The 26,240-nt window shown below is 42.3% G+C and overlaps 2 protein-coding genes and 2 pseudogenes across 2 annotated transcripts; 2 read left to right on the forward strand and 2 right to left on the reverse strand.

Moving 5' to 3' along the window:
- Positions 1-2,094: 2,094 nt before the first annotated feature.
- LOC115044209 (tripartite motif-containing protein 16-like) lies at positions 2,095-4,084 on the reverse strand. The gene has a single exon (XM_029503122.1). The coding sequence runs from the start codon at positions 4,073-4,075 to the stop codon at positions 2,402-2,404; it is 1,674 nt and encodes a 557-aa protein (XP_029358982.1). The 5' UTR covers positions 4,076-4,084; the 3' UTR covers positions 2,095-2,401.
- A 2,283-nt stretch (positions 4,085-6,367) lies between these two features.
- On the forward strand, positions 6,368-8,464 carry LOC115044204 (E3 ubiquitin-protein ligase TRIM39-like). The gene has a single exon (XM_029503117.1). It carries the CDS (start codon positions 6,573-6,575, stop codon positions 7,965-7,967), a length of 1,395 nt encoding a protein of 464 aa, XP_029358977.1. The 5' UTR covers positions 6,368-6,572; the 3' UTR covers positions 7,968-8,464.
- A 6,071-nt stretch (positions 8,465-14,535) lies between these two features.
- Positions 14,536-16,014, reverse strand: LOC115044211 (E3 ubiquitin/ISG15 ligase TRIM25-like; annotated as a pseudogene).
- A 1,760-nt stretch (positions 16,015-17,774) lies between these two features.
- On the forward strand, positions 17,775-19,473 carry LOC115043875 (E3 ubiquitin-protein ligase TRIM39-like; annotated as a pseudogene).
- The last annotated feature ends 6,767 nt before the right edge of the window (positions 19,474-26,240 follow it).

The following is a 26,240-nucleotide window of genomic DNA, read 5'->3' on the forward strand; positions in this document are numbered from 1 at the left end:
CTGTGGTCAGCAGTACAGGAGCACCGCAGGGGACAGTGCTGGCCCCCCTTCTCTTCACCCTATACACCTCAGACTTCTGCTACAGCTCGGAGCTGTGTCACATCCAGAAGTTTGCAGATGACACAGTTATCATGGGGTATTAGGGATGATAGAGAAGAAGAGTACAGGAGTCTGGTGAATGACTTTGTTGTCTGGAGCCAAAGGAACCACCTGCACCTCAACACCTCAAAGACTAAAGAGCTAGTCATGGACTTTGGGAAGTCCAGACCGTGTCCACGTCCAGTGCTGGTCAGGGTGATGAGGTGGAGGTTGTAGGTAACTACAAATACCTTGGGGTTTGGCTGGATAACAAGCTGGACTGGTCATGTAACTCAGAACACCTGTACAAGAGGGGCCAGTGTAGACTGTACTTCCTGAGGAGACTGCGATCTTTTAACATCTGCAGGAAACTGCTGCAGATGTTTTACCAGTCTGTGGTTGCCAGTGCCCTCTTCTATGCTGTGTGTGTTGGGGTGGCAGTACATCCACAAAGCACTCAAACAGGTTGGACAAGCTGATCAGCGAGCTAGCTCTGTGGTTGGCACAAAGCTGGACTCTCTGGTGACAGTTGCAGAGAGGAGATCCAGAAACAAACTGCTGGCTATTATGGACAACGCCAGTCACCCTCTGCAGCCTGTCATCAGTGCACAGAAAAGCCTGTTGAGTGACAGACTGCTTCTCCCCAGGTGCAGAACCAACAGATTCAAAGACTCCTTTGTCCCCCGAGCAATAAAACTGTATAACTCTGCACTAGGTGGGAGGGGGAGGAGTAGCAGGAAGAAAGAGGGATTGGAGAAGATGGGACACTAAAAAAAAACTGAATATTTATGGTTGTACATTTGCTGTTTATATATTTCAAACTGTGTGCTTTCTTTTACTGTTCTTGTCGGTGCTGTACCTGCTGGAACAACAATTTCCCTGACGGAGACCTCCCAAGGGATTAATAAAGTCTATCTTATCTTATCTTATCTTATCTTATCTTAATTAAACTACTTAAAGATTAACTGTGTATGTCAGTTCATCAGTAATGTTTGTAATGTATGGGTGTGTGACAATATGTGTAAATGTAAGATAAAACTAAATATAAGTAACCAAAGCTCAAACAGGAGAGAGAGAGAGTGAACGCTCAGAGCTCTTCTTATAACTGAACATTCACACCAATTCAGGTGTTGACCATCTCTCCTGATGAGATCACAGACAGCCAATCAGAAATTAGGCCATGAGGCCGTCACAAGTTTGCCTGTTCTATTTTCCTATAATTTCCACATTTCCATCCATTGACAGAATGAATTCAGCCTCATTCTACGCCCCTCTAAGGAAGAGGGTAGAAATGAAACTTCCAGCTGAGCACAGTGACGATGACCGAGGACGAAGTAGTGACGAGGGCGAGCTTAAAGAATACTTGCCAGGAGAAAGGGAAACTGATGAGGAGGATGAAAGTGACATGGATGAGAGGGCAGCCAAGTGACAGTACAGTGATGGCTAGTTTCTAATACGCAACCAGATTTTATTGAATTATTCCTGTATGTTTTAAATCAATGCGCAGCAAGTTGTTCTTCCAGAAGCAACAGAAAAGGCCGAGGACCTGGAGTGGGAAACGTGCAGTGAAAAAGAGCATCTGAATCTCCAAGAAATAACTAGACAACGAAAAAAATAAGTAAATAAGATAAAATAAATGAATTGGCCATTAATTGTTCCCTTTTTTTCTAAATGAGCTCGCCCTCCGGAGCCACATCAGGGGCCCGACCCCTGATCTATGGGCTGCCAGGATCCCCGATGCATTTAGCCAAGAAACCTTATTCTTCTTTTTTAAGATGCTTTAAATTAAAAATGAATGAATTGTGACTTCTAGATGTTAATGAAGATTTTTCTAAATGGTTATTAAATAATCAATGTTCAAATTGGAAAAAAAAAACGTTCTCTTTCACTTGGAATTCCCAAAACTTAAAAATAAAAATACAATTTCTTCAGACTATGTTTATTTAGTCTATTTTAAGATAAAAACACTCCAAACATTTTTCCCTCACTGGCATCATAATGTTTTTTTTTTTGTTGTTTTTTTTTTTACACATAATAGTACAATTTCTTTATCAAACTGAAATATACCACACCTTAATGACACTATCAACCATTGCAGTGACCAATAACACAAAATTTGTAATTCAAACGGCTTAAAAAATAAATGAAATGCATCTTCTCAAAGCAAAACATGTAAATTTTGCTTTAGCTTAGCGATTAGCTTTAGCATCAAAGCTAGCGATCATTTCTAAAAAAATAAAATAAAATAAATGAACAATGACTCAGCAACACAGACACACTGAATACATTCAGGAACTAAAAGACACATTTAACTCACTGACGTCTATTTCAGTTTACAAAACTCAGCTGTGTCTCCATCAAACCAGTAAATCCTGAATCCAGCATGTAGAGGCTGACTGAATGTGGTCTGGACTCTGTGGAGGAGAGTCATGGTTTCAGAGACGCTGTAGAAGGACAGAATACCTGCTCTGTGATCCAGGTACACTCCGACTCTGGAGGACGGAGGACCTGAGACTGCAGTCTGGATGTTGTTGGACCAGAATGTAAAACTGTTTTGGTAACACTCTAAAGCCCAAGATTTGTTATTGAATCCAAACAGACATTCATCAGAGCTCCCTGCTCTGCTGATATTCTTGTATGTGACTGCTACATAAACTCCTCCTCTCCTCTCCACCTCCCAGTAACAACGTCCAGTCAGACTCTCTCTGCTCAGGACCTGCCAGCAGTCAGTGAATCTGTCTGGATGATCAGAATAAGACTGATCTTTACTCATTACTGTAGCTTTTCTGTTTCCTTCAGATAATAACAGACGTCTGTATGCTGTGTTTGGATCCAGAGTGATTTCCTGTGAATATCTTAAGAACTCAGTTCTGGTCTTTGGTTCTGGTTCTGACAGTAAAACATCCACTTCAGTCACTGTCAGTGAGACGTTTGTCCATTTCTGTGTCAGAACGTCCTGTAGCTGATCTCTGAGCTCTGACACAGCTGCTGTCACATCCTCAAAGTATCTCAGAGGACGGATGTTGATGCTGGATGAGTCTGTAGCTTCACTGAGAGCTGACACTGAGGGGTAGTTGTGTAGAAACTGGTTGTGATCCTCTGTGTGTGAGAGCAGCTTCAGCTCAGCGTCTTTCCTCTTCAGCTCAGTGATCTCCTGCTCCAGCTTCTCCTGAAGCTCTTTGACTCGACTCACTTCAGTTTCCTGCTGGGATCTGATCTGCTGCTTCACATCAGACCTTCTTCTCTCCATGAGACGGATCAGCTGAGTGAAGATCTTCTCAGCGTCCTCCACTGCTTTATCAGCAGAGCCGTTGATGGCCTCCACTTCCTGTTGAAGCAGCTTCACATCTTTGTCTCTGTCCTGGATTCTCTGCTGGATTTGTTGTCGACTCAGCTCCAGCTCTCTCTGCCTCTCAGTCTTTTCTGCTGCAGCTGAGACTGTGTCGTGGCCTTTATGTTCCTCCACAGAGCAGAGATAACAGATACACTGCTGATCAGTACGGCAGAACATCTTCATCACCTCATCATGACGAGAGCAGATGTTCTCCTGGAGCTTCTCAGAGGGCTCCACCAGCTTGTGTTTCTTCAGTGGAACTGATTCATAATGAGGCTGCAGGTGTTTGTCACAGTAAGAGGCCAAACACATTAAACAGGACTTGACAGCTTTCAGTTTTCTCCCGGTGCAGAAATCACAGGCCACATCTTCAGGTCCAGCATAGCAGTGATCAGCAGGAGCAGCTTGGAGTCCAGTCTTCTTCAGCTGCTCCACTAAAACTGCTAACATGGTGTTCTTCATTAGAACAGGCCTCGGTATGAAGTCCTTCCTACACTGAGGGCAGCTGTAGATTTTCTTCTCATCCTCTCCGTCCCAGTGGGATTTAATACAGTTCATACAGTAGCTGTGTCCACAGGAAGTCGTCACCGGATCCTTCAGTAGATCCAGACAGATGGAACAGGAGAAGGTTTCCTGGTCCAGCTGAACTCCTTTCTGCTCCATTTCTCCTCTCAGTGACGGCCGTCTGAGTTTCTGTTAGTCAGAAGTGAAACTAGTTTTCTGTCTGCTGTAAAATGTCTCCACCCCCTTCAGACTGTAGATCTGAGGAGACACGTGATCAGAGCAGGTAGAAGAGGGAGGATCATCAGGAGGAGGAACGCTGTGACAGCATAAAGTTCACAATGTGACCAATAACAGTGGAGCTCTGTGTTGGTACATTTTGAACAGATGACACTTCAATATGCACAAATAATAATACACATTAACAGCTTGGCTGTATTCTTATTGACCAAAATAACCTGCCACAAAATAAAACAAAGAGTCCATAGAAGTCGAGCTCTCCAGCTCCACATGCTGCTAAGTTCAGTTGTGTATCAATGTCCACTCAATGACTTCATCCTCAGTTTGTACTTCTTCTACCCAGGTAGGTGAGGAGTGTGTGTGTGTGTCTTATCTGTTCTCAGAATGTGATACAGATGATCTGGAGTCATCAAGGTAGGTTCTGCAGCGTCTCCAACTCTGTCTCTCTGAATCACTGAGCTGGACTCACCATCTTAATCGTCTCTGTTTCTCCGACAGCAGATCAGACTGCAGAAAAAACAAGTTGTCAGGATCTTCATCTGATTCTGTCTCAGTTTCTCACTTCAAGGCATGAAATGAACTAAAAATATTAGTTTTAAACAGAAATGTCACCAATTATTCATGAATTACCAGACAAAATATGATTTTTAATAAACACATGATTCATTTATCCTTTTAGAACTGTTTGACTTATATCATTAATTGTCAGCTATTTTAATTCATCTTTTGAATATTTAACTTAACATAAAATGAATTATTTTTTATACACAATAATGCAATTTCTTGATCAAACTGAAATATACCACACCTTAATGACACAATTACCCATTGCAGTGGCTAATAACACAAATCGAGTAATTCAAACGGCAAAAAATAAATAAAAAGTAAAATAATAAAATAAATTAAATGTATCTTCTTGACGCAAAAACATGCAAACTTAGCTTTAGCTTAGCCATGCCAGGCTGTTTCCTGTTGTCTGAAGTTCGGTCCGGTGCCCAGAAAGGAAAAGAAACCAGAATGAGGAAATAAATGGTTCAGACATTTTAAACAAATATTTTAAAAAGGTGGTGACGGTGAAGCTGCGACGAGAAACGTAGAGCAAGGTAAGAAACAGCACAGCTAGCTTGTAACGTAAGCTAACTGTCCGGCTCTAATGCTAACGTCCGTTAGCCTAGCTTGTATTAAAGCCGACACAAAACGTTATCTTTGACAGAAACAGAGTTTGGTAGCTCGTTTCTCGTCCCAAATTCACAGTCACAACCTTTTTAAAAAACATTTGTATAGAAAATTTCTCAACCCTTTATTTTCTTGTTCTTCTTTCTTTTCCTTTCTGATCAGTGATGCTGAACGGACATTTTCCTACCCAACTTCAGACAGCAGGCCAGCATAGCAACAGTAACCAATGGGGGCGGGGCTTAGCGAAGGCTCGGTGGCCAAACCATTTGTTGTGAGAGGGGGGTGGTTAAAATTAGGAAGAAAACCAGAAAATATACTGAAATATTACATAATCTTTCACTAAAATGGTTCATTTCAGTGGGTGACTTGTTCGCTTTACTGGTCTAGTCTGCGGACGCGTCCTGTCTCCGGTCTGGTCTCGGTCCGTTCCTGGAGGGGTGCCGTCACCGGTCTGGTGTGGTTCGGCCTAGGTCCTGGGGGGGGGGGGGGGGGGGCGTGCATTAGCCCAGTCCATCACTGTAACCAATTAACTCCGTAGTTCAGGTGCCCACACCGGGAATGAGCCGATCGTTGTGGACAAATAATCCAGGTAGGATGAGGATTATACATCGTGGTCATATTCTTAGCTGGAACACACACAGAGTGTGTGTGTTACAACAACAATTACAATTTAAAAACAATGAACAGTAAAGTTAGACCAGCACAAAAGTAGCCAGTAACGAGAGCATCAATAGAAATGTAGTGCAGTAAAAAGTACAATATTTGTCCTTCAAATGTAGAGAAGAGAAAGTAAAAGTATCTTCAAAAATAATACCCAAGTAAAGTACAGATACTCAGAAGCGGTACTTAAGTGCAGTACTCCAGTAAATGTACTTTGTTCCTGTCCACCGCTGACAGTGACTGAATATAAAAATGTTTTCTGTTTCACACTAAAGAACATTGCACATCACGGCAGCTCAATGAGCCATTTGGCTTTCCATACTTGTGCCTGTGTGGGCATGAAATGAACCCCTCCCATCACACATTTTCACATTGTAAGTGACGAGTTTGACCTCCGGACCAGAACCAGGAGTTCCACCTACAGAGAATACGGGGAGCACTGAATCACTGAAACTCAATTCACTGCTCATCGCACATTTGAAAAGGAAAGACAGAAAGTGAAAGTAACCCGCAAGGAACTTCCTTATTTACTCTCGTTGTCATTGTTCTGTCTGCTGAGCTTTCTGCTGCTTTCAGTGACAAAATGGCCTTTCAGTCCTTAAAGGATCTGTCCTGTTCCATCTGCCATGACATCTTCAACGATCCTGTTGTCTTATCCTGCAGCCACAGCTTCTGTAAAGACTGTCTGAAGACCTGGTGGACAGAGAAAGTAGTTCACGAGTGTCCGGTTTGTAAAGAAATTTCTTTTCAGAGTGATCCTCCTCGTAACTTGGCTTTAAAGAACCTGTGTGAGGCCTTTTTACAGAGGAGAGATCAGAAACCTTCAGAAGGATCTGAGTCTGTCTGCAGTCTGCACTCTGAGAAACTCAAACTCTTCTGTCTGAACCATCAGCAGCCGGTTTGTGTCGTCTGCAGAGACTCAAAGACTCACAAAGGTCATAAATTCAGGCCCATCGATGAGGCTGCAGAGGAACACAGAGGAGAGCTGCAGAAATCCCTGAAGCCTTTACAGGAGAAACTGAAGCTGTTTGGAGATGTTAAAGAAAACTTTGATCAAACAGCCAAACACATTAAGGTCCAGACCCAAAACACAGAGCAGCAGATTAAGGAGCAGTTTAAGAAGCTTCATCAGTTTCTACAGGAGGAAGAGGAGGCCAGGATCAAAGCTCTGAGGAAGGAAGAGGAGCAGAAGAGCAAAGTGATGAAGGAGAAGATCGATGGTCTGAGCAGAGAGATAGAAGCTCTTTCAAACACCATCAGAGACACAGAAAAGGAGCTGAGAGCTGAAGACGTCTCATTTCTGAAGAACTACAAGTCTGCAGCAGGAAGAGTCCAGCAGCGCCTCTTGGTGGAGGATCCACATCTGGACTCAAGAGCTCTGATAGACCAGGCCAAACATCTGGGCAACCTGACCTTCAACATCTGGAACAAGATGAAGGACCTGGTCTCCTACAGACCGGTGATTCTGGATCCAAACACTGCTCATCCAGACCTCATCCTGTCTGAAGATCTGACCAGCGTGAAGTGTGGAGGGCCACAGAAGCTTCCTGACAATCCAGAGAGGTTTGACTATCATAAGTGTGTTGTGGCCTCAGAGGGTTTGAACTCTGGGACTCACAGCTGGGATGTTCAGGTTGAAAATAATACAATCTGGGCCGTCGGTGTGATCGGAGAGTCAGTCAAAAGAAAAGGAAAGATAACGACTGGAGCCTGGGAATTATGTCTCTATGACGGAAAATACGTGGCCGCTTCTCCACCACAACCAGATAAAGTTCTCTCAGTGAAGAAGAAACTCCAGAGGATCAAAGCTCAGCTGGACTTCACCAGAGGAAGTCTGTCCTTCTATGATCTTGATACGAACACACACATACACACCTTCAAACACACTTTCACTGAGAGGATGTTTCCGTACATCGACGGTGAAAATAATCTCCAACTGAAGATATTACCAATGAGAGTGTCTGTAAAAGTAGAATAGTGCACACCCTCCATCAGCAGGGCCTTTATCCTGAGCTAAACCTGCTGTATGCTCTTCATTTCAGGTCAGGTCAGGCTACTCTGATGTACAGAACCACTGACAGGTCAGGTGATGACATCACAGTTTGGATGGACGCAGGTCCACAGGTCAGGTTTTCTGTAAATCAATGAAGAAAGGAAGAGTCGCTTTGTCAGAGGTCGTGTAGATTTATGTTTTACTTTTTACATATCAGAAGATATTGATGGTAAAAACATAAGATTAAATGTATTTTTAGTTTAGTTTAGTTTAAGTTTAGCTCATTGGTTATTTTGGGTTGAGGGTCTAAATCAGAATGAAGACTAATTTCTGAAAAACTGCTTTAAGGGTTGAAAAAAACTATAAACTGATATTCGTTGATTCTGTAACGTTCCTTTTCATGTCCTGTGAATGATGACAGATCAGAGCAGAACTCTGAGCTTTTGAAAGCTGATGATATATGATCGATAAAATCTGATTTATAGTAGCATTTTTTTTCTAACTGTAGGCATAAACTTTATTTTAGTACTAAAGATATTATTTTTCCTGATCTTTTTAAGATGTTGCATAATTTTTTAATCTGTTACAAACTAAAAAACTGCTATTAAAGGAGCTATTTGTCTGTTTAGTTATTGCTTCATTTGGATTGTTTCCATTCATTTCACAGGGCGAGCTGTAAACTGATTTCATGTTAGTTACACTTTGATGAGAGAAAAAAAAAACAAGAAGAGACAAGATGTGGTCAGTAGATTATATTACTCTCTTAAAAAAAAAAAAAAGAACTTATTACAAGAATTCAATGTTTTGGCATTGAACTGACCAGTCTTCAAATGGTAAACATTTAGAGAAACACAAGAAACTTGTGCGAAAAAAAATGGACCAGACTCAGTGATCACCTTCCTAGCAACAAACTTTCACACTGCTCTAAGTTCAACTATCCAACTAGGCCAGTGAGCAGTGATAGCTATCATGTCTTTGGGGTCATCAGGTGGGAACCTCCTTTCACCGGTGTTTCGTCTAGTTAGGCCCACAACACCTCCAGGAGGCTAGACCGTGAACACTGGCGTCCCAGAGTCACCCCCCTAATGGCAGCCATCACCGCTCCTCACACAAAGACAACTATCTCAAACAGCACCACTATCAACTACTCTGACCTCTCACCAACTGCACCAGTGAAAGCGGGGTGGGGATACAGACCCTGGTTCGGGTAGGGGGCATGAAATTATAGAGGGTGCAGGAGGTGGAGGCAATACCAGCTACACTAGCACACTAGCAGATTCAGCAACTAAATTCACCTGAACAGCCAAAGCCAACACTCCAACACAGGCCAATTCTCCGAGGCTAACTGCATGGCGTCGAAAAGGCACAAACACAAAGAACTATTTCAAGCAACACCACTGTCAACTACTCTAGCATGATTAAATATCTGTAAAGACAAAAAAGCCAATAAGTATACAAGTTGGTCCGGTTGTGCTGCTCAGTCAGGTGGAAAAGAAATGATCCCCGTCATACTTTTGTAGATCACAGACTTGATCACTAAACACCTGCCACCACACCTGAATAACAGGTGTGTCCATGTACAGTGTGGGTGATCAGACACTGTGGCACTTTACCATCAGTGTGTTCAGTATTCAGCATCGGACCGCTCTGATATCAGACACACTGGTGTCACTGGGAGTGCTGGATTATTGGATTACTGGACTCAACCAGTAAGAGCTACAGCTAACAGAAATTTAAAAGTGTACAGAAAAAGGTAATAAAAGTGTGAACATGTCATCATGTCTTCTTAAGTTTGTACAGTTCAGTCCATTCAAGTCTTTATATATCTGAGACTGTCCGAGTGTATGGGAATGGCTATACGCTCTGTGATTGGCTTGGCGGTAGGTCAGTTGTGAAAGTCAATATGTTTTATATCCAAACAGACAAAAACTAACTTCACCAATTAAGTTTGTTCCCCCTTTTCCATGACAGTGACCAGAAGCAGACAGAGGACACAAATTCACTACTTCAGTAAAAGTACAGATACAAATATTACTCCAATATAAGTAAAAGTAGCTTCATCAAAATATTACTTAAGTAAAAGTATATATTAAAAGACACCTCAGTAAATACAGGAAAGTAACTTTATTGTCATTATACAATACACTGATGTTATTCTGCTACAGACGTGTTTATAGTTCAAAAATACCTTCAGTTAAAGAGGCCCAACTAGAACCGGTCCTGGAGGGTCCGGTCCAGTCTGTCGTCTCTACAAAACATTTTATATGGACACAATAAACAATCTCTCCTGATGAGATCCCAGACAGCCAATCAGAAATTAGGCCATGAGGCCGTCACAAGTTTGCCTGTTCTATTTTCCTATAATTTCCACATTTCCATCCATTGACAGAATGAATTCAGCCTCATTCTACGCCCCTCTAAGGAAGAGGGTAGAAATGAAACTTCCAGCTGAGCACAGTGACGATGACCGAGGACGAAGTAGTGACGAGGGCGAGCTTAAAGAATACTTGCCAGGAGAAAGGGAAACTGATGAGGAGGATGAAAGTGACATGGATGAGGATGAGGGCAGCCAAAGTGACAGTACAGTGATGGCTATTTCTAATACGGCACCAGATTTTATTGAATTATTCTGTATGTTTTTTTTCAATGCTCAGCAAGTTTGTTTCTTCCAGAAGCAACAGAAAAGGCCGAGGACCTGGAGTGGAAACAGTGCAGTGAAAAAGAGCATCTGAATCTCCAAAGAAATAACTATACAACGAAAAAAATAACTAAATAAGATAAAATAAATGAATTGGCCATTAATTGTTCCCTTTTTTTCTAAATGAGCTCGCCCTCCGGAGCCACATCAGGGGCCCGACCCCTGATCTATGGGCTGCCAGGATCCCCGATGCATTTAGCCAAGAAACCTTATTCTTCTTTTTTAAGATTCTTTAAATTAAAAATGAATGAATTGAATGAATTGTGACTTCTAGATGTTAATGAAGATTTTTCTAAATGGTTATTAAATAATCAATGTTCAAATTGGAAAAAAACGTTCTCTTTCACTTGGAATTCCCAAAACTTCCAAAATTAAAAATAAAAATACAATTTCTTCAGATTATGTTTATTTAGTGTATTTTGAGATAAAAACCCTCCAAACATTTTTCCCTCACTGGCATCATAATGTTTTTTTTTTTTTTTTTTTTTTTTACACATAATAGTCCATTTCTTTATCAAACTGAAATATACCACACCTTAATGACACTATCAACCATTTCAGTGACCAATAACACAAAATAAGTACCTCAAACGGCATAAAAAATAAATGAAATGCATCTTCTCAAAGCAAAACATGTAAATTTTGCTTTAGCTTAGCGATTAGCTTTAGCATCAAAGCTAGCGATCTTTTCTAAAAAGAAAAATAAAATAAAATAAATGAACAATGACTCAGCAACACAGACACACTGAATACATTCAGGATCTAAAAGACACATTTAACTCACTGACGTCTATTTCAGTTTACAAAACTCAGCTGTCTCTCCAACAGACCCGTAAAGTCCAAGTCCAGCATGTAGAGGCTGACTGAATGTGGTCTGGACTCTGTGGAGGAGAGTCATGGTTTCAGAGACGCTGTAGAAGGACAGAATACCTGCTCTGTGATCCAGGTACACTCCGACTCTGGAGGACGGAGGACCTGAGACTGCAGTCTGGATGTTGTTGGACCAGAATGTAAAACTGTTTTGGTCACACTCTAAAGCCCAAGATTTGTTATTACGTCCAAACAGACATTCATTAGAGCTCCCTGCTCTGCTGATATTCTTGTATGTGACTGCTACAGAAACTCTTCCTCTCCTCTCCACCTCCCAGTAACAACGTCCAGTCAGACTCTCTCTGCTCAGGACCTGCCAGCAGTCAGTGAATCTGTCTGGATGATCAGAATAAGACTGAACTTCTCTCATTACTGTAACTTTTCTGTTTCCTTCAGATAATAACAGATCTGTTGCTGTGTTTGGATCCAGAGTGATTTCCTGTGAATATCTTAAGAACTGAGTTCTGGTCTTTGGTTCTGGTTGTGCAGTAAAACATCCACTTCAGTCACTGTCAGTGAGACGTTTGTCCATTTCTGTGTCAGAACGTCCTGTAGCTGATCTCTGAGCTCTGACACAGCTGCTGTCACATCCTCAAAGTATCTCAGAGGACGGATGTTGATGCTGGATGAGTCTGTAGCTTCACTGAGAGCTGACACTGAGGGGTAGTTGTGTAGAAACTGGTGTGATCCTCTGTGTGTGAGAGCAGCTTCAGCTCAGCGTCTTTCCTCTTCAGCTCAGTGATCTCCTGCTCCAGCTTCTCCTGAAGCTCTTTGACTCGACTCACTTCAGTTTCCTGCTGGGATCTGATCTGCTGCTTCACATCAGACCTTCTTCTCTCCATGAGACGGATCAGCTGAGTGAAGATCTTCTCAGCGTCCTCCACTGCTTTATCAGCAGAGCCGTTGATGGCCTCCACCTCCTGTTGAAGCAGCTTCACATCTTTGTCTCTGTCCTGGATTCTCTGCTGGATTTGTTGTCGACTCAGCTCCAGCTCTCTCTGCCTCTCAGTCCTTTCTGCTGCAGCTGAGACTGTGTCGTGGCCTTTATGTTCCTCCACAGAGCAGAGATAACAGATACACTGCTGATCAGTACGGCAGAACATCTTCATCACCTCATCATGACGAGAGCAGATGTTCTCCTGGAGCTTCTCAGAGGGCTCCACCAGCTTGTGTTTCTTCAGTGGAGCTGATTCATAATGAGGCTGCAGGTGTTTGTCACAGTAAGAGGCCAAACACATTAAACAGGACTTGACAGCTTTCAGTTTTCTCCCGGTGCAGAAATCACAGGCCACATCTTCAGGTCCAGCATAGCAGTGATCAGCAGGAGCAGCTTGGAGTCCAGTCTTCTTCAGCTGCTCCACTAAACTGCTAACATGGTGTTTTTCAGAACGACTAATATATAAATAAATGAATTGGCCATTAATTGTTCCCTTTTTTTCTAAATGAGCTCGCCCTCCGGAGCCACATCAGGGGCCCGACCCCTGATCTATGGGCTGCCAGGATCCCTGATGCATTGTGAATTGTGACTTCTAGATGTTAATGAAGATTTTTGTAAATGGATATTAAATAATCAATGTTCAAATTGGAAAAAAAGTTCTCTTTCACTTGGAATTCCCAAAACTTCCAAAATTACAAATAAAAATAAAATTTCTTCAGATTATGTTTATTAGTGTATTTTAAGATAAAAACCCACATACACATAATAGTACAATTTCTTTATCAAACTGAAATATACCACACCTTAATGACACTATCAACCATTGCAGTGACCAATAACACAAAATAAGTAATTCAAACGGCATAAAAATAAATTAAATGCATCTTCTCAAAGCAAAACATGTAAATTTAGCTTTAGCTTAGCGATTAGCTTTAGCATCAAAGCTAGCGATCTTCTCTAAAAAAAATAAATAAATAAACAATGACTCAGCAACACAGACACACTGAATACATTCAGGAACTAAAAGACACATTTAACTCACTGACGTCTATTTCAGTTTACAAAACTCAGCAGCTGTGTCTCCATCAAAACAGTAAAGTCCAAGTCCAGCATGTAGAGGCTGACTGAATGTGGTCTGGACTCTGTGGAGGAGAGTCATGGTTTCAGAGACGCTGTAGAAGGACAGAATACCTGCTCTGTGATCCAGGTACACTCCGACTCTGGAGGACGGAGGACCTGAGACTGCAGTCTGGATGTTGTTGGACCAGAATTTAAAACTGTTTTGGTCACAGATTAAAACCCAAGATTTGTTATTATGTCCAAACAGACATTCATTAGTGAGCCCTGCTCTGCTGATATTCTTGTATGTGACTGCTACATAAACTCTTCCTCCTCCTCTCCTCTCCACCTCCCAGTAACAACGTTCAGTCAGACTCTCTCTGCTCAGGACCTGAGGCCAGTATGTGAATCTGTCTGGATGATCAGAATAAGACTGATTGTAAGTCATTACTGTAACTTTTCTGTTTCCTTCAGATAATAACAGACGTCGTGTGCTGTGTTTGGATCCAGAGTGATTTCCTGTGAATATCTTAAGAACTCAGTTCTGGTCTTTGGTTCTGACAGTAAAACATCCTCTTCAGTCACTGTCAGTGAGACGTTTGTCCATTTCTGTGTCAGAACGTCCTGTAGCTGATCTCTGAGCTCTGACACAGCTGCTGTCACATCCTCAAGTATCTCAGAGGACGGATGTTGATGCTGGATGAGTCTGTAGCTTCACTGAGAGCTGACACTGAGGGGTAGTTGTGTAGAAACTGGTTGTGATCCTCTGTGTGTGAGAGCAGCTTCAGCTCAGCGTCTTTCCTCTTCAGCTCAGTGATCTCCTGCTCCAGCTTCTCCTGAAGCTCTTTGACTCGACTCACTTCAGTTTCCTGCTGGGATCTGATCTGCTGCTTCACATCAGACCTTCTTCTCTCCGTGAGACGGATCAGCTGAGTGAAGATCTTCTCAGCGTCCTCCACTGCTTTATCAGCAGAGCCGTTGATGGCCTCCACCTCCTGTTGAAGCAGCTTCACATCTTTGTCTCTGTCCTGGATTCTCTGCTGGATTTGTTGTCGACTCAGCTCCAGCTCTCTCTGCCCTCTCAGTCCTTTCTGCTGCAGCTGAGACTGTGTCGTGGCCTTTATGTTCCTCCACAGAGCAGAGAAACAGATACACTGCTGATCAGTACGACAGAACATCTTCATCACCTCATCATGACGAGAGCAGATGTTCTCCTGGAGCTTCTCAGAGGGCTCCACCAGCTTGTGTTTCTTGAATGTAGCTGATTCATAATGAGGCTGCAGGTGTTTGTCACAGTAAGAGGCCAAACAAACTAAACAGGACTTGACAGCTTTCAGTTTTCTCCCGGTGCAGAACACAGGCCACATCTTCAGGTCCAGCATAGCAGTGATCAGCAGGAGCAGCTTGGAGTCCAGTCTTCTTCAGCTGCTCCACTAAACTGCTAACATGGTGTTTTCATTAGAACAGGCCTCGGTATGAAGGCCTTCCTACACTGAGGGCAGCTGTAGATTTTCTTCTCATCCTCTCCGTCCCAGTGGGATTTAATACAGTTCATACAGTAGCTGTGTCCACAGGAAGTCGTCACCGGATCCTTCAGTAGATCCAGACAGATGGAACAGGAGAAGGTTTCCTGGTCCAGCTGAACTCCTTTCTGCTCCATTTCTCCTCTCAGTGACGGCCGTCTGAGTTTCTGTTAGTCAGAAGTGAAACTAGTTTTCTGTCTGCTGTAAAAATGTCTCCACCCCCTTCAGACTGTAGATCTGAGGAGACACGTGATCAGAGCAGGTAGAAGAGGGAGGATCATCAGGAGGAGGAACGCTGTGACAGCATAAAGTTCACAATGTGACCAATAACAGTGGAGCTCTGCAGACTTCCTCAGCACACACAGACAACAACAGGACAAAGAACTGATCCCTCTGGAGGCAGCTGTGGACCAAACAAATGTCTGAATGAGAGCAGAGACAGGAGGAGCTTCGGATCGGTCTGGATATGAACTTGGTGTCGCACCTTTAGTCCTGACTTTTAGGTTAAAGAGATGCTCACATCGCTGTCAGTCCGGTAGCACCAGCAAATTACTCACAAAAGGAGTGTGTGTTGGTACATTTTGAACAGATGACACTTCAATATGCACAAATAATAATACACATTAACAGCTTGGCTGTATTCTTATTGACCAAAATAACCTGCCACAAAATAAAACAAAGAGTCCATAGAAGTCGAGCTCTCCAGCTCCACATGCTGCTAAGTTCAGTTGTGTATCAATGTCCACTCAATGACTTCATCCTCAGTTTGTACTTCTTCTACCCAGGTAGGTGAGGAGTGTGTGTGTGTCTTATCTGTTCTCAGAATGTGATACAGATGATCTGGAGTCATCAAGGTAGGTTCTGCAGCGTCTCCAACTCTGTCTCTCTGAATCACTGAGCTGGACTCACCATCTTAATCGTCTCTGTTTCTCCGACAGCAGATCAGACTGCAGAAAAACAAGTTGTCAGGATCTTCATCTGATTCTGTCTCAGTTTCTCACTTCAAGGCATGAAATTAATTAAAAATATTAGTTTTAAACAGAAATGTCACCAATTATTCATGAATTACCAGACAAAATATGATTTTTAAAAACACACATGATTCATTTATCCTTTTAGAACTGTTTGACTTATATCATTAATTGTCAGCTATTTTAATTCATCTTTTGAATATTTAACTTAACATAAAATGAATTATTTTTTACACAATAATGCAATTTCTTGATCAAACTGAAATATACCACACCTTAATGACACAATTACCCATTGCAGTGGCTAATAACACAAATCGAGTAATTCAAACGGCAAAAAATAAATAAAAAAGTAAAAATAAAATAAATTAAATGTATCTTCTTGACGCAAAAACATGCAAACTTAGCTTTAGCTTAGCCATGCCAGGCTGTTTCCTGTTGTCTGAAGTTCGGTCCGGTGCCCAGAAAGGAAAAGAAACCAGAATGAGGAAATAAATGGTTCAGACATTTTAAACAAATATTTTAAAAAGGTGGTGACGGTGAAGCTGCGACGAGAAACGTAGAGCGAGGTAACAGCACAGCTAGCTTGTAACGTAAGCTAACTGTCCGGCTCTAATGCTAACGTCCGTTAGCCTAGCTTGTATTAAAGCCGACACAAAACGTTATCTTTGACAGAAACAGAGTTTGGTAGCTCGTTTCTCATCCTAAATTCACAGTCACAACCTTTTTAAAAAACATTTGTATAGAAAATTTCTCAACCCTTTATTTTCTTGTTCTTCTTTCTTTTCCTTTCTGATCAGTGATGCTAAACGGACATTTTCCTACCGAACTTCAGACAGCAGGCTAGCATAGCAACAGTAACCAATGGGGGGGGGCTTAGCGAAGGCTCGGTGGCCAAACCATTTGTTGTGAGAGGGGGGTGGTTAAAATTAGGAAGAAAACCAGAAAATATACTGAAATATTACATAATCTTCCACTAAAAGAGTTCATTTCAGTGGGCGACTTGTTCGCTTTACTGGTCTAGTCTGTGGACGCGTCCTGTCTCCGGTCTGGTCTCGGTCCGTTCCTGGAGGGGTGCCGTCACCGGTCTGGTGTGGTTCGGCCTAGGTCCTGGGGGGGGGGGGGCCGTATCTGCATTAGCCCAGTCCATCACTGTAACCAATTAACTCCGTAGTTCAGGTGCCCACACCGGGAATGAGCCGATCGTTGTGGACAAATAATCCAGGTAGGATGAGGATTATACATCGTGGTCATATTCTTAGCTGGAACACACACAGAGGTGTGTGTGTTACAACAACAATTACAATTTAAAAACAATGAACAGTAAAGTTAGACCAGCACAAAAGTAGCGAGTAACGAGAGCATCAATAGAAATGTAGTGCAGTAAAAAGTACAATATTTGTCCTTCAAATGTAGAGAAGAGAAAGTAAAAGTATCTTCAAAAAATACCCAAGTAAAGTACAGATACTCAGAAGCGGTACTTAAGTGCAGTACTCCAGTAAATGTACTTTGTTCCTATCCACCGCTGACAGTGACTGAATATAAAAATGTTTTCTGTTTCACACTAAAGAACATTGCACATCACGGCAGCTCAAAATGAGCCATTTGGCTTTCCATACTTGTGCCTGTGTGGGCATGAAATGAACCCCCCATCACACATTTTCACATTGTAAGTGACGAGTTTGACCTCCGGACCAGAACCAGGAGTTCCACCTACAGAGAATACGGGGAGCACTGAATCACCGAAACTCAATTCACTGCTCATCGCACATTTGAAAAGGAAAGACAGAAAGTGAAAGTAACCCGCAAGGAACTTCCTTATTTACTCTCGTTGTCATTGTTCTGTCTGCTGAGCTTTCTGCTGCTTTCAGTGACAAAATGGCCTTTCAGTCCTTAAAGGATCTGTCCTGTTCCATCTGCCATGACATCTTCAACGATCCTGTTTCTTATCCTGCAGCCACAGCTTCTGTAAAGACTGTCTGAAGACCTGGTGGACAGAGAAAGTAGTTCACGAGTGTCCGTTTTGTAAAGAAATTTCTTTTCAGAGTGATCCTCCTCGTAACTTGGCTTTAAAGAACCTGTGTGAGGCCTTTTTACAGAGGAGAGATCAGAAACCTTCAGAAGGATCTGAGTCTGTCTGCAGTCTGCACTCTGAGAAACTCAAACTCTTCTGTCTGAACCATCAGCAGCCGTTTGTGTCGTCTGCAGAGACTCAAAAACTCACTCAGGTCATAAATTCAGGCCCATCGATGAGGCTGCAGAGGAACACAGAGGAGAGCTGCAGAAATCCCTGAAGCCTTTACAGGAGAAACTGAAGCTGTTTGGAGATGTTAAAGAAACTTTGATCAAACAGCCAAACACATTAAGGTCCAGACCCAAAACACAGAGCAGCAGATTAAGGAGCAGTTTAAGAAGCTTCATCAGTTTCTACAGGAGGAAGAGGAGGCCAGGATCAAAGCTCTGAGGGAAGAGGAGCAGAAGAGCAAAGTGATGAAGGAGAAGATCGATGGTCTGAGCAGAGAGATAGAAGCTCTTTCAAACACCATCAGAGACACAGAAAAGGAGCTGAGAGCTGAAGACGTCTCATTTCTGAAGAACTACAAGTCTGCAGCAGGAAGAGTCCAGCAGCGCCTCCTGGTGGAGGATCCACATCTGGACTCAGGAGCTCTGATAGACCAGGCCAAACATCTGGGCAACCTGACCTTCAACATCTGGAACAAGATGAAGGACCTGGTCTCCTACAGACCGGTGATTCTGGATCCAAACACTGCTCATCCAGACCTCATCCTGTCTGAAGATCTGACCAGCGTGAAGTGTGGAGGGCCACAGAAGCTTCCTGACAATCCAGAGAGGTTTGACTATCATAAGTGTGTTGTGGCCTCAGAGGGTTTGAACTCTGGGACTCACAGCTGGGATGTTCAGGTTGAAAATAATACAATCTGGGCCGTCGGTGTGATCGGAGAGTCAGTCAAAAAAAGGAAAGATAACGACTGGAGCCTGGGAATTATGTCTCTATGACGGAAAATACGTGGCCGCTTCTCCACCACAACCAGATAAAGTTCTCTCAGTGAAGAAGAAGCTCCAGAGGATCAAAGCTCAGCTGGACTTCACCAGAGGAAGTCTGTCCTTCTATGATCTTGATACGAACACACACATACACACCTTCAAACACACTTTCACTGAGAGGATGTTTCCGTACATCGACGGTGAAAATAATCTCCAACTGAAGATATTACCAATGAGTGTCTGTAAAAGTAGAATAGTGCACACCCTCCATCAGCAGGGCCTTTATCCTGAGCTAAACCTGCTGTATGCTCTTCATTTCAGGTCAGGTCAGGCTACTCTGATGTACAGAACCACTGACAGGTCAGGTGATGACATCACAGTTTGGATGGACGCAGGTCCACAGGTCAGGTTTTCTGTAAATCAGTGAAGAAAGGAAGAGTCGCTTTGTCAGAGGTCGTGTAGATTTATGTTTTACTTTTTACATATCAGAAGATATTGATGGTAAAAACATAAGATTAAATGTATTTTTAGTTTAGTTTAAGTTTAGCTCATTGGTTATTTTGGGTTGAGGGTCTAAATCAGAATGAAGAATAATTTCTGAAAACTGCTTTAAGGGTTGAAAAAAACTATAAACTGATATTCGTTGATTCTGTAACGTTCCTTTTCATGTCCTGTGAATGATGACAGATCAGAGCAGAACTCTGAGCTTTTGAAAGCTGATGATATATGATCGATAAAATCTGATTTATAGTAGCATTTTTTTCTCACTGTAGGCATAAACTTTATTTTAGTACTAAAGATATTATTTTTCCTGATCTTTTTAAGATGTCGCATAATTTTTTAATCTGTTACAAACAAAAAAGAAAAACAGAATAGGTAAATTCTTAAAATGAACAATAAACTGCTATTAAAGGAGCTATTTGTCTGTTTAGTTATTACTTCATTTGGATTGTTTCCATTCATTTCACAGGGCGAGCTGTAAACTGATTTCATGTTAGTTACACTTTGATGAGAGAAAAAAAAAACCAAGAAGAACAAGATGTGGTCAGTAGATTATATTACTCTCTTAAAAAAAAAAAAACTTATTACAAGAATTCAATGTTTTGGCATTGAACTGACCAGTCTTCAAATGGTAAATTTAGAGAAACACAAGAAACTTGTGCGAAAAAAATGGACCAGACTCAGTGATCACCTTCCTAGCAACAAACTTTCACACTGCTCTAAGTTCAACTATCCAACTAGCCAGTGAGCAGTGATAGCTAACATGTCTTTGGGGTCATCAGGTGGGAACCTCCTTTCACCGGTGTTTCGTCTAGTTAGGCCCACAACACCTCCAGGAGGCTAGACCGTGAACACTGGCGTCCCAGAGTCACCCCCCTAATGGCAGCCATCACCACTCCTCACACAAAGACAACTATCTCAAACAGCACCACTATCAACTACTCTGACCTCTCACCAACTGCACCAGTGAAAGCGGGGTGGGGATACAGACCCTGGTTCAGGTAGGGGGCATGAAATTATAGAGGGTGCAGGAGGTGGAGGCAATACCAGCTACACTAGCACACTAGCAGATTCAGCAACTAAATTCACCTGAACAGCCAAAGCCAACACCCAACACAGGCCAATTCTCCGAGGCTAACTGCATGGCGTCGAAAAGGCACAAACACAAAGAACTATTTCAAGCAACACCACTGTCAACTACTCTAGCATGATTAAATATCTGTAAAGACAAAAAAGCCACTAAGTATACAAGTTGGTCCGGTTGTGCTGCTCAGTCAGGTGGAAAAGAAATGATCCCCGTCATACTTTTGTAGATCACAGACTTGATCACTAAACACCTGCCACCACACCTGAATAACAGGTGTGTCCATGTACAGTGTGGGTGATCAGACACTGTGGCACTTTACCATCAGTGTGTTCAGTATTCAGCATCGGACCGCTCTGATATCAGACACACTGGTGTCACTGGGAGTGCTGGATTATTGGATTACTGGACTCAACCAGTAAGAGCTACAGCTAACAGAAATTTAAAAGTGTACAGAAAAAGGTAATAAAAGTGTGAACATGTGATCATGTCTTCTTAAGTTTGTACAGTTCAGTCCATTCAAGTCTTTATATATGAGACTGTCCGAGTGTATGGGAATGGCTATACGCTCTGTGATTGGCTTGGCGGTAGGTCAGTTGTGAAAGTCAATATGTTTTATATCTAAACAGACAAAAACTAACTTCACCAATTAAGTTTGTTCCCCCTTTTCCATGACAGTGACCAGAAGCAGACAGAGGACACAAATTCACTACTGGATAAAACAGATACAAATATTACTCCAATATAAGTAAAAGTAGCTTCATCAAATATTACTTAAGTAAAAGTATATATTAAAAGACACCTCAGTAAATACAGGAAAGTAACTTTACTGTCATAATACAATACACTGATGTTATTCTGCTACAGACATGTTTACAGTTCATAAATACCTTCAGTTAAAGAGGCCCAACTAGAACCGGTCCTGGAGGGTCCGGTCCAGTCTGTCGTCTCTACAAAACATTTTATATGGACACAATAAACAATCTCTCCTGATGAGATCCCAGACAGCCAATCAGAAATTAGGCCATGAGGCCGTCACAAGTTTGCCTGTTCTATTTTCCTATAATTTCCACATTTCCATCCATTGACAGAATGAATTCAGCCTCATTCTACGCCCCTCTAAGGAAGAGGGTAGAAATTGAAACTTCCAGCTGAGCACAGTGACGATGACCGAGGACGAAGTAGTGACGAGGGCGAGCTTAAAGAATACTTGCCAGGAGAAAGGGAACTGATGAGGAGGATGAAAGTGACATGGATGAGGATGAGGGCAGCCAAAGTGACAGTACAGTGATGGCTATTTCTAATACGGCACAGATTTTATTGAATTATTCTGTATGTTTTTATCAATGCTCAGCAAGTTTGTTTCTTCCAGAAAGCAACAGAAAAGGCCGAGGACCTGGAGTGGAAAACAGTGCAGTGAAAAAGAGCATCTGAGATCTCGACCCTGATCTATGGGCTGCCAGGATCCCCGATGCATTTAGCCAAGAAACCTTATTGTTCTTTTTTAAGATGCTTTAAATTAAAATGAATGAATTGTGACTTCTAGATGTTAATGAATATTTTTCTAAATGGTTATTAAATATCAATGTTCAAATTGGAAAAAAACGTTCTCTTGTCACTTGGAATTCCCAAAACTTCCAAAATTAAAATAAAAATACAATTTCTTCAGATTATGTTTATTTAGTGTATTTTGAATAAAAAACCCTCCAAACATTTTTCCCTCACTGGCATCATAATGTTTTTTTGTTTTTTTTTTTTACACATAATAGTACAATTTCTTTATCAAACTGAAATATACCACACCTTAATGACACTATCAACCATTTCAGTGACCAATAACACAAAATAGTAATTCAAACGGCATAAAAAATAAATGAAATGCATCTTCTCAAAGCAAAACATGTAAATTTGCTTTAGCTTAGCGATTAGCTTTAGCATCAAAGCTAGCGATCTTTTCTAAAAAGAAAAATAAAATAAAATAAATGAACAATGAACTCAGCAACACAGACACACTGAATACATTCAGGATCTAAAGACACATTTAACTCACTGACGTCTATTTCAGTTTACAAAACTCAGCTGTGTCTCCAACAGACCAGTAAAGTCCAAGTCCAGCATGTAGAGTCTGACTGAATTGGTCTGGACTCTGTGGAGGAGAGTCATGGTTTCAGAGACGCTGTAGAAGGACAGAATACCTGCTCTGTGATCCAGTACACTCCGACTCTGGAGGACGGAGGACCTGAGACTGCAGTCTGGATGTTGTTGGACCAAGAATGTAAACGGTTTTGGTCACAGTCTAAAGTCCAAGATTTGTTATTACGTCCAAACAGACATTCATTAGAGCTCCCTGCTCTGCTGGTATTCTTGTATGTGACTGCTACAGAAACTCCTCCTCTCCTCTTCACCTCCCAGTACAACGTGCAGGTCAGACTCTCTCTGCTCAGGACCTGCCAGCCAGACAGTGAATCTGTCTGGATGATCAGAATAAGACTGATCTTTCCTCATTACTGTAACTTTTCTGTTTCCTTCAGATAATAACAGAGATCTGTTTGCTGTGTTTTGGATCCAGAGTGATTTCCTGTGAATATCTTAAGAACTGAGTTCTGGTCTTTGGTTCTGGTTCTGACAGTAAAACATCCACTTCAGTCACTGTCAGTGAGACGTTTGTCCATTTCTGTCTCAGAACGTCCTGTAGCTGATCTCTGAGCTCTGACACAGCTGCTGTCACATCCTCAAAGTATCTCAGAGGACGGATGTTGATGCTGGATGAGTCTGTAGCTTCACTGAGAGCTGACACTGAGGGGTAGTTGTGTAGAACTGGGTGTGATCCTCTGTGTGTGAGAGCAGCTTCAGCTCAGCGTCTTTCCTCTTCAGCTCAGTGATCTCCCTGCTCCAGCTTCTCCTGAAGCTCTTTGACTCGACTCACTTCAGTTTCCTGCTGGGATCTGATCTGCTGCTTCACATCAACCTTCTTCTCTCCGTGAGACGGATCAGCTGAGTGAAGATCTTCTCAGCGTCCTCCACTGCTTTATCAGCAGAGCCGTTGATGGCCTCCACCTCCTGTTGAAGCAGCTTCACATCTTTGTCTCTGTCCTGGATTCTCTGCTGGATTTGTTGTCGACTCAGCTCCAGCTCTCTCTGCCTCTCAGTCCTTTCTGCTGCAGCTGAGACTGTGTCGTGGCCTTTATGTTCATCCACAGGGCAGAGATAACAGATACACTGCTGATCAGTACGGCAGAACATCTTCATCACCTCATCATGACGAGAGCAGATGTTCTCCTGGAGCTTCTCAGAGGGCTCCACCAGCTTGTGTTTCTTGAATGTAGCTGATTCATAATGAGGCTGCAGGTGTTTGTCACAGTAAGAGGCCAAACACATTAAACAGGACTTGAACAGCTTTCAGTTTTCCTCCCGGTGCAGAAATCACAGGCCACATCTTCAGGTCCAGCATAGCAGTGATCAGCAGGAGCAGCTTGGAGTCCAGTCTTCTTCAGCTGCTCCACTAAAACTGCTAACATGGTGTTTTTCATCCAGAACAGGGCCTCGGTGTGAAGGCCTTCCTACACTGAGGGCAGCTGTAGATTTTCTTCTCATCCTCTCCGTCCCAGTGGGGATTTAATACAGTTCATACAGTAGCTGTGTCCACAGGAAGTCGCCACCGGATCCTTCAGTAGATCCAGACAGATGGAACAGGAGAAGGTTTCCTGGTCCACTGAACTCCTTTCCTGCTCCATTTCTCCTCTCAGTGACGGCCGTCTGAGTTTCTGTTAGTCAGAAGTGAAACTAGTTTTCTGTCTGCTGTAAAAATGTCTCCACCCCCTTCAGACTGTAGCTCTGAGGAGACACGTGATCAGAGCAGGAAGAAGAGGGAGGATCATCAGGAGGAGGAACGCTGTGACAGCATAAGTTCACAATGTGACCAATAACAGTGGAGCTCTGTGTTGGTACATTTTGAACAGATGACACTTCAATATGCACAAACAATAATACACATTAACAGCTTGGCTGTATTCTTATTGACCAAATAACCTGCCACAAAAATAAAACAAAGAGTCCATAGAAGTCGAGCTCTCCAGCTCCACATGCTGCTAAGTTCAGTTGTGTATCAATGTCCACTCAATGACTTCATCCTCAGTTTGTACTTCTTCTACCCAGGTAGGTGAGGAGTGTGTGTGTCTTATCTGTTCTCAGAATGTGATACAGATGATCTGGAGTCATCGAGGGTAGGTTCTGCAGCGTCTCCAACTCTGTCTCTCTGATCACTGAGCTGGACTCACCATCTTAATCGTCTCTGTTTCTCCGACAGCAGATCAGACTGCAGAAAAAACAGTTGTCAGGATCTTCATCTGATTCTGTCTCAGTTTCTCACTTCAAGGCATGAAATTAATTAAAAATATTAGTTTTAACCAGAAATGTCACCAATTATTCATGAATTACCAGACAAAATATGATTGTTAATAAACACACGATTCATTTATCCTTTTGACCTGTTTGACTTATATCATTAATTGTCAGCTATTTTAATTCATCTTTTGAATATTTACTAATAACACAAATCGAGTAATTCAAACGGCAAAAAATAATAAAAAAGTAAAATAATAAAATCAATTAATGCATCTTCTTAACGCAAAAACATGCAAACTTAGCTTTAGCTTAGCCATGCCAGGCTGTTTCCTGTTGTCTGAAGTTCGGTCCGGTGCCCAGAAAGGAAAAGAAACCAGAATAAGGAAATAAATGGTTCAGACATTTGAAACAATATTTTAAAAAGGTGGTGACGGTGAAGCTGCGACGAGAAACGTAGAGCAAGGTAAGAAACAGCACAGCTAGCTTGTAACGTAAGCTAACTGTCCGGCTCTAATGCTAACGTCCGTTAGCCTAGCTTGTATTAAAGCCGACACAAAACGTTATCTTTGACAGAAACAGAGTTTGGTAGCTCGTTTCTCGTCCCAAATTCACAGTCACAACCTTTTAAAAAACATTTGTATAGAAAATTTCTCAACCCTTTATTTCTTGTTCTTCTTTCTTTTCCTTTCTGATCAGTGATGCTAAACGGACATTTTCCTACCGAACTTCAGACAGCAGGCCAGCATAGCAACAGTAACCAATGGGGCGGGGCTTAGCGAAGGCTCGGTGGCCAAACGGGGTGCCGTCACCGGTCTGGTGTGGTTCGGCCTAGGTCCTGGGGGGGGGCCGTATCTGCATTAGCCCAGTCCATCACGGTACCAATTAACTCCGTAGTTCAGGTGCCCACACCGGGAATGAGCCGATCGTTGTGGACAAAATAATCCAGGTAGGATGAGGATTATACATCGTGTCATATTCTTAGCTGGAACACACACAGAGGTGTGTGTGTTACAACAACAATTACAATTTAAAAACAATGAACAGTAAAGTTAGACCAGCACAAAAGTAGCGAGTAACGAGAGCATCAATAGAAATGTAGTGCAGTAAAAAGTACAACATTTGTCCTTCAAATGTAGAGAAGAGAAAGTAAAAGTATCTTCAAAAATAATACCCAAGTAAAGTACAGATACTCAGAAGCGGTACTTAAGTGCAGTACTCCAGTAAATGTACTTTGTTCCTGTCCAGCCCTGGTTTTAGCTCACAGC

Source organism: Echeneis naucrates, chromosome 5, assembly GCF_900963305.1.
Source record: "Echeneis naucrates chromosome 5, fEcheNa1.1, whole genome shotgun sequence".
Taxonomy (NCBI): domain Eukaryota; kingdom Metazoa; phylum Chordata; class Actinopteri; order Carangiformes; family Echeneidae; genus Echeneis; species Echeneis naucrates.

What these genes read in the sequence shown, in the direction of transcription:
- LOC115044209 (XM_029503122.1), bottom strand. Translation starts at nt 4,075, where the DNA reads ATGGAGCAGAAAGGAGTTCAGCTGGACCAGGAAACCTTCTCCTGTTCC.
- LOC115044204 (XM_029503117.1), top strand. Translation starts at nt 6,573, where the DNA reads ATGGCCTTTCAGTCCTTAAAGGATCTGTCCTGTTCCATCTGCCATGAC.